The 8,893-nt window shown below is 48.4% G+C and overlaps 1 protein-coding gene across 2 annotated transcripts in view; it reads left to right on the top strand.

Moving 5' to 3' along the window:
- The window catches only part of ITGBL1 (integrin, beta-like 1 (with EGF-like repeat domains)), a 152,151-nt gene that overhangs the window by 127,061 nt on the left and 16,197 nt on the right, over positions 1-8,893 (top strand). For both annotated transcript variants that reach the window (XM_012723185.1, XM_004680050.2), the window contains one exon: positions 4,684-4,800. In XM_012723185.1, the coding sequence (XP_012578639.1) occupies positions 4,684-4,800 (117 nt within the window). The remainder of the gene's footprint in view (positions 1-4,683; positions 4,801-8,893) is intronic.

Raw genomic sequence — 8,893 nt, 5'->3', positions numbered from 1 at the left:
CCAGAGACAGAGTGGGGAACAGAACAGGCAGATCGACGAAGTCCGCTGCTGAGGGGAGCAGCGGGCGGGTCAGGAGAGGTCTGCCGCGCCATGTGGTCTCCTCCGGGGCAGGCGAGGATCGAACTCATGTGGAAGTGGCTTTAGATTCTCAGTGCTGTGTTTTAACCCGCTGCGCCACCAGGGAGGGCCGGTTTTATATTTTAATCTAGTACTTTTGGGGAAAAAATGGAAGGCAAACATATATACACATCTCTGAAAGGTGGTGATTACCTCTAGTAATTATCATGATTAAATTTAAGTGAGAGATTTAAATTACGTGAGTTATATTTTATTTGTTAAAATGAGTAGTTGCATGCAGAACTATAAACTTCCCATTGCAATGTCCCACCTTTGTATTTTATGGAAGTGTCACATTTAAAATATTTAAGTAAAATCTACCTTGATCAGTACTTCTATATACCAGCCTTCCTTCAGTACTCTTCATTGCTAATGTGCATAAGCCTTAAAAATACAGTTCTTAGAGATTAAGTTCTCTTTCAAAATGATATCAGTGGACTGACATTTTGTATCTGCTTAAAGATTTCTGTTTTATTAAAATTTAATAGGAGTGGCCCTCCCTGGTGTCTCAGCGGGTTAAAGCACAGCACTGAGAAACTTAAGCCACTTCCGCATGAGTTTGATTCCCGCCTGCCCCGGAGGCGACCACATGGCGTGGCAGACCTCTCCTGACCCGCCCGCTGCTCCCCTCAGCATTGTACTTCGTCGATCTGCCTGTTCTGTACCCCACTCTGTCTCTGGTGAATTCTCTCAACCTCCGCATCACTGGCCTGTATAAATAATCTTTAAAAAAAATTTTAATAGGAGTGGGAGACTCCATCTGCTCCTGAATTGTTTTTTAAAAAATACTTGGTTTCTTTGTGTTTCCTTGAGTATGTCTTTTCTTTAGATTTACCTCTCCATTTGTTATATAAAATACTACTTATTTGTACTAAACAAACGAGTCTCTCTTATCCTTTATTTTTCTTTAAGAGAATATTAATTTCATAGTCATTTGAGAAGCCATATTACAGTACCACAACATCAAAACTGTTGGTAAATAAAGGAAAGAGATTGGACTCAACTTTTTATTTAAAAAATACGAAAAGAATAAATCTATATGCCAGGGTTTCCTGTCAATGAGAACTTTGCTGGGTGCTAACAGGATACAAACCCACCATCAGCCTATACCACAGGAAGCTTGTGGTTCATGGCTGGGTTCACATATAAAAGCTGCACTCACTGATCTACTAGTGAGAGAGCTGGGTGAGGGGGCAGAGGGAGGGAGAAATTCTGCCAGGTAAATGATAAGAGAGGTGATAAAGAAGGAAACACAGAGATTCGATTTGAGCTGGCTATTGAAAACCGGGGAGGGTTCCAAGCGGCAGCATACACAAGAGAGTCCGTAGTCAGAACATAAGGAAAGTGTCTGAACACTAGTGCACTACAGACATTGAATATATATGTGGGGAAAGGTGACTTGGACCAATTGTAGAAAGCCCTGGTGATTTCTGCCTTGATGGTCAATTGGGACCATCACTTGAAAGGGAATGACATAATCAGAAGTTTATCCTGAGAAATTTGGGGTTCATGAAACTTCAAATTGAAAGGAAAAGAATGATTAAAAGCAAAAGGGAATCAATTACATCATCAGGTTTTTTTTTAAGATTTGGTGTCAGACTAAATCATGGCCACCTTCTTCACCATCAAGGACCAAAGAAGAGGAAGAGGCTTGTGAATAAAGATGGTGAAATTGCTGTGCAACAAGCTTCACCCTTATCACTGTGGGAAACCCAGGTGATGGGGTTCAGGCAATTGAAAATGCAGATGTTTTTCTGGAGAAATTTCCTTCTAAATTCAAGCCCTACCATTGAGTAGCTCACTTGTTGTGTGAATAGTGCTAAGCTATGCTGAGGTGGTTATTGTTTAATGCATTCATCCACTATATACTGATTCAAACACTGTGATAACACTTAAGTGCGTTACCTCTGCTGTAGCTGTGAAGCTGCTAAGAGTAGAAGTATGTAAACATCACAGACTTGATGTTTGATGTTAGTGAAATTTTCTTGGATCTTGAAGAAGATTGGGAATTTACCTGACAGATATACATCCTGGTAGGAACCGAATCCAAGTTGTGAATTGCAATAACAAAATAATGTGTTTCATCTGCAATAAATTAGCCTTTTTTGAGGTATATTTTTTACTTCTACATGAAGAGCTGCTATATTCTGTAAGCTATAATAGTTGTATTCATAAAGATAAATCAGCTAATAATTCCCTGAATCTTAAAATCCCCAACAGATACATAGCCAAAAGACAAAAGTTTGCAAGATGATTAATTATCCCCTGATATTTGAAAAAAAAAATGCATGAATTATATCAGGGGAGAATGTAGCAGTGAATAGATATTACACTTTCCTAATTAACACTTTGTGGAATAAAGGTAAGATAGAAACTATCCATAATGAGAACATTGAATGCAAGTATTTGAGTACATATGCCCAGTTGCAGGTGTTCCTTTCCCCAGAGCTCACAGATATGAGCAATTCAGGGAAATACCAGGCTATAATGTGTTCATAAAGTTGTCATCACAGGTACACATGCCCTCAGGCTTGAGAATTGATGCTGTCTGTGTAGCTGGGGCCGCATCGCGTCTGGAATGCCATGACTGGTGCTCGCATCTCACATCTGACGCTATTTGTCATCCTGCTCTTGGGCCTAGAGTTTGCCTGTTTCTCACCCCAACCTTGAGATTGTCATTCACACATCACCCATGATGAGGGCCACCGTGTTTACGGACAGCAGGGAGCATCCAGACTCAGAAAGTCTGCCTGTAGCAGCCACAGGCAGCATCTAGTTAACTGGCCTCAGGAAAATCACTGAGCGTCCCTGGGCTTCAGTTTACTATAAATTGTAGGAAGACGGATTCTCCTGACAGTTTGTAAAAAAAAAAAAAAAAAAATAGGTGCCTGCCAGTAGAGTTCTCCAGAGAGAGCCCTAGGGTCTATATCTTTCAGAGTTCTTGATTGCAGGCAACAGAAACCAACTTCATTGACTGGGAGGAGATAGGATTTTATCAGAAGGGCTTAGGCTCAGAGGACACGCTTGGGCCATCAGCTGGTGTGGCACCCCAGGAGGCTCGGTACTGCCAGGAACCAGCCCTCCTGCACTGCCTTCACACACCAGCTATTGCCTTCCAAGCGCTACCACATCTGGACATTCACCACTGTGCTGCTGCCCAGAGCCCGCCTTTGCCTTTATTCTTGAGATTCAAAGACTTGGCCGCAAGTATCTGGTGTCTCTCGGTTCTGGCCAGTAGGGCATCAGAAGAGTAAACAACACAGGAGAAGGGTACCTCTGCCTCCTGCTGAGCTTGGGGTTGCTGCCAAGCAAAACGAGAGGCAGACTGCAGGGCCCCTGAAGAACACTACCGCCATATCTTCCATCAGCTTCTCAATAGCATTGTGACCAAGCCCTTTTGCCAGCAATGTTCGTGAATCACTGCATTAGATAATCTTTCATTACAACTCTGAAACAATAGGATTTTCCACACTAATCTTCCGTCCTTCCATCATCGACCAACTCAGAATTGCTTGACAAGAGACAACTGCAGCAACAGGAAGACCAACAGCATGGCAGGGTGAGCCCTGGGTCTCTCACCAGCGTTGCAGGGGGAGGGCGCTGATGGGTGGACTAATGGCAGACAGGAGCAGATGTCCGAGAGGAGCCGCCCGGATGAATTCTGCAAGCCAGGCAAGAGGAGTTTTTCTTCTCTTAGGGCCTCCTGGTGTGCACTGTAAGTATATGAAGGGGCAGTGCGGCTCAATGGTTATCAGGCTTGAAGATGAATGAGAATTGATGTGAATTTTGAATCTGTCTTTTACCAATTGTGTCATCTTGTACTGTGACTTGGCCTCAATATATTCCCATTTCCTGACTAGTAATACTAATCACTGTGTGTATGATGAAAACAAAATGGTCCACTTGAAGGAATCACAGTGTTTGACTCACAGCTACAGCTCAAGAAAAAAATGGTGAAAGCTTTCGTGATAACTGTTAAGGAATTCCTGACTACAAACTAGACTTTTACCCAAAAAAACTTTTTTATCTTAATTTAAGAATAATAAAGCTATTATGTGTTGTGAGACTTGACACACAATTTAGGTGAATGAATTCTGTATACTATAAAATTGATACCGCATTATCACAAAAGCATCACCCTAAAATATACTTGTGAACATTTTTCTCTCTTAGAGGGTAGATGATCTAAAAATAAATATAATTTAAAAAATGACCATGTTATGCTCAAATGTCAAAACACATTAAAGCCATCGAGTCAAGCAGCACCCTCAAACTAAACAAGTACAAAGTACCCAGCAAGTTTAATAACTCAATTATTCTCCAAAGATGAATGAAACATAGTAAAGTGAGTGATTCTGACCTACAACTGTCACTTTAAGTCTCTACTGGGGTATTTGCACTTGACCTTCAGATGACCTTCAGGAGGTCAGAAAGATTGTGTCCCCGAATTCCTTTCTAGCACAGCCTACCGTCGCTGGAAAAGTGGGTTTCACAGAATGTCCGTTCCTCTGGAAGCCCGACTCATTCTGTGACTCTGACGAGGCTGCTGCTCTCCCTGTCTTGCAGGTAAATGTGAGTGTGGGAGCTGCACCTGCTACCCCCCGGGGGACCGCAGGGTGTACGGCAGGACGTGCGAGTGTGACGACCGGCGCTGTGAGGACCTCGAGGGCATGGTCTGCGGAGGTGAGCCGACCTGCCTCCTGCAAGCCACCCGCCTCCCCTGCCTTCCCGCTCTACTGTCCTTTACAAAAGCTTAACCGGAAGAGGAACAGAAAGCAGTATGTCATTCGGTCTAAAAGCAATATGCCGTTAGGGTGTAATGACCTTTATGCTCTTCAGCTCTTGATTTAGGGGATGGGAAAGTGCTACTGATAAAAGATTAAGATGAACCAAGTCCAATGACGACAGTGAAAGGCTTTGTTGCAACTGAGTAGTTTGAAATGATTTTCATTACTGTGCTCATGAAACCTAATGGGAAAGGAAATAACATCCACAAACTAGAAAACTGTGTGTGTGTGTGTGTGTGTGTGTCTAAGGATTACCCCCGAATCACCAACTCTCAAGGGATATGCACTCAGCGGCCATGAGGTGTCTGAGAACCAAACGAGAGCTTTCTGAGAGTAACGCAAGGGTGGGGGAAGGCCTTCAAGTACAAGCAGCACCAGGACAGTTCCAGAAGCCGGAGACATGCCTGGGCTTCCCCGGCTGGCAGTGGCACACTGCTTCTGTGTTTCAGTCTTGCAAACGTTCCCAAAGTAGAAATGACTCATCTGATGATATCCTCGTCCAGGTTGAGGTGGGTTAGACATGGAATCACACTTAAAGAATATTCATCCCCAAGATAATTATCATAATGTGGCAGTTAGTGGGGAAAACTCCAAATGCAGGTGCAATTTAGGGAACTCTGGGATATTCTCTGTCCCCATTGTCTGTGCACACGGACATATCCATCCGTCCATCGCCCACCCTAGGCTTCCTCTATTCCATCCATCCATTATCATCCATCATCTATCTCTTTTTCTACCATCTTTTCTGTCTCAAATCAACTATGAAACACGTGTGATTCGGCCACAAACAATTGCTTCTTGCCTATCTGTGAGCCAAGGGGAAGGTCCTGGCTAGCAGCTGCTGTGCTGGCGATTTCCCTGCTGGGTCCCCGTCGGGGTCCCTCGAGAGGTTGCTCTTGCTTTCTTCACTTCACAACTGGAGGAGCGAATGAGGTCTGAGGTGTTAACGCCCCATAACTAAAAAGTGGCAAGCTCGGGGCTGAACTGTGACACTGACTTCACAGGTTCCCCCCCCCCAAGTTTTCTCCACACTGATATCAAACTGTTTCGACTTTCTCCCAACATTATTTTAGTTTAGATTCTCCCTTCGCTGCTGCCATTACCAGAAATATCTACGACTTTTGTAGTCCGGTTGTATTCTGTAGTCCAGGCCCTCACAACTGGGACTCGTAGAGCTCGGAGGAACCACGCACACGCTTATGCTCTGGCCCTCACTGCCCTTTCCTCTGACTCACAGTGCACCCCTGGGGTCACTTGCTCATAACTGATGCTACAGAAATATTTTGTCTCTCTCTATATATACATGTATATATACATATATACATGTATATATACATATATACATGTATATATACATATATACATATTAAAATTTATTTATCTGTGCATACAGAACTGGGATACAGGCCAGAGGCGCAGGGGCGGCGAGAGGCTTCACCAGAGACAGAGTGGGGAGCAGAACAGGCAGATCGACCAAGTACACTGCTGAGGGGAGCAGCGGGCGGGTCAGGAGAGGTCTGCCACGCCATGTGGTCACTTCCAGGGCAGGCGGGGATGAAACTCATGAGGAAGCGGCTTTAGATTCTCAGTGCTGTGCTTTAACCCGCTGCGTCACCAGGGAGGGCCTATTTTGTCTATATTTTAACCCATTGTTTGTACCTCCCCTCCGCTACAAGAGCCACAGACAGGGAACCTGCCCCCTGGACAGCTATGGTTACCCCATGGGAGACACTCGCAGTGGAGATTCGGTCCCAGGCACATCTGTGTCTGTGTGTCTGTGTAGCTTAATGCTCAGAGAGACCTGGGTAATACAGTGTAGTAGTTAATGGCTGCAGCCATGAGGTATGCTTGATCCAGCCTTGGTGATCTGTTCACTGGCTTTATGGCTGAGGCAATGGACAGCACCCCCATTTCTCCCTGTGAACTGACGATCATAATGCTATCTCATAGGGTGGTTGTGGGTCTAGGTGAGTTAGGACATGACCTGGCACAGAAGTGCCCCAGATGCATCCAGTGGTGAGCTCACCACCGTTGTCACATGAGTTTCTAGAGAGAGTCAGACACAGCCTTCCCGACCAACTCGATGCTGGGCACAGCGTTCGCCCTGGGCCGTCGGGGCTCCCATCCTGGCTGGCACGGATGGTTTCTCCGCCTGTTTCTTTGGCATGAAGCAGCCTTTCTCCCCAAACTCCCCTTGAGCTACCAAGTTAGAGTCCCAGAAGCATTTTCAGCGCCTTGTACTTGCAGCCTGGACGCCTTGGGGGCCTCCTCCTGGATTTTCCCTAGCAGGGAGGCACAGTCAGGGAGACAACGTCCCCAAAGCTCCCTCCAGCTGCAAGTGCCCCCGCCAAAGCTTCTGTGTTTCTCAGCCAATCTAAAATTGCTTAAAAATACGCGTCCCCCTAACCTTCCCTAATGGAGCGCATATCCTATTACACATCCTTACCGACTTCTATGATAAATATTATGTAGGTGGTTCTGTGCAACTTACCAGGCCAGCTAGGTCCACCGTGGGGTCTTGCGACTTGAAAGAACTGTGGAGTCCTCGGCGCCATCTTCGCAGGTTGCCGTAAAGCAGCCAACGCAGCGGGCGGGGAGGCAGCTTACTCCTCAGGCGCCGCCGCCCTTTCAGCGTCTTCTCCCGGTGCAGGTGTGCACGTTTGCGCATGCGCATGCACCCACACTCAGGTGTTCCGAGTCGGGCACGCGTGCTGCACGCCCACGCGCCTTCTACATTAACAAGATCAAGGCCGCAGGGGACAGCCGGAGCCTGGTCAACTTCATGGACTCTACGGAGCTGTGTCCACTCCGTAGCGCCATGGAGAAATCTGCAGATCCTGCAGACCTGTTTCACGTCGAGCCGCCCTGCCCTCACACACACCTGCTGGGAATACCTCTGCTACCTGCGGGGCTGCGACCCCTCCTGCAGACTCGCCTCTGGGTGCAGGCTGAAGCCCACGGAAACGGAAGTCAGCCGCCAGCTGTTCCACAAAGCTGATTCTCCTGAGGTCGTCAGCGATCCCCGCTGCCCATGTCCTGGGCGATCTTCAGCTCCGACTCCATATAACCTCTTCGCAGGACGCAGCTGTAGCCCCCCCCCCCAAAGCGCCCCGACTCTCCGCTCTGGGCCTCAGGGACACCCCCCCCGCCCTCATCTTCTCTGGCCTTTTGCAACCGCTGAGTTTCTTCCTCTTGTCTCCCAGAATTTACCAGTTTCTTAGTATCCCCCTGGAGATGGCTTTGGGGGTCTCTTCCGCTTGCTCTTGTTGCCCAGCAGCAACCTTCCTCCCGGTCCCCTTTCGGTCAGTGTCCCCTGACAGGACTTCCTCGCGTCCGTCCCCCAGGCTGCTGACGCTTCATTTCAAATGCCAACGAAGTGTTGCATGTGGACAGTCCTCCCCTCGGGGCACGCTGACCTGGCCCCTGGCTTCTTCGCTAGTTTCTCTATGGAGCACGACGCCCTGCCCGCACCGGGGACTCGGCGGGAGCTCACCTTCCAGGGGGGAGGCAGACATCCCGCGGGGTGACAGCGAGGCGCTGGAGGAGGGAGAGGCGCTGGCCCCGCGGGAGCAGCCTCGTGGGGGGTGGGGGGGCCCAGTAGACTGGAGGGCCGGGTGGGCTTGGCCAGGGCCTTCCGCCCGGCGGGCACACGGAGCCTGTGCTTGCCAGGTGTGAGCCCAGCGAAGCACCCCGATCCCCACAGGCACTCGTGGTGGTGACTCGGCGCAAAACGCAGCCAGGAGTGGGAGGGCTGGATGGGACGCGGGAGCCGCGAGCACAGTGTGTGCTGAGCAGATGGGCGCGGGGAGAGGGACGCGGCCGGGGACGCTTGAGAGCCGGAGAGAAACTGCGCCGTGGACGACGAGTCACGCGTGAGGTCCAGCGAGCTAGTGACTGGGGCTCTGCTCCAAGGGTGGTGGGAAGCAGGGGGCCGAGCAGCAGGGCCCTCCGGTGGGCTACGCTGGCGCCCAGGGAAGCGGGGGTGGGGG

Source organism: Condylura cristata, unplaced genomic scaffold (assembly GCF_000260355.1).
Source record: "Condylura cristata isolate star-nosed mole 26May11 unplaced genomic scaffold, ConCri1.0 scaffold00010, whole genome shotgun sequence".
In the NCBI taxonomy this organism is placed as follows: domain Eukaryota; kingdom Metazoa; phylum Chordata; class Mammalia; order Eulipotyphla; family Talpidae; genus Condylura; species Condylura cristata.
The sequence above is the reverse complement of the archived record's forward strand: the minus strand, read 5'-3'. Positions and strand labels throughout refer to the sequence as shown.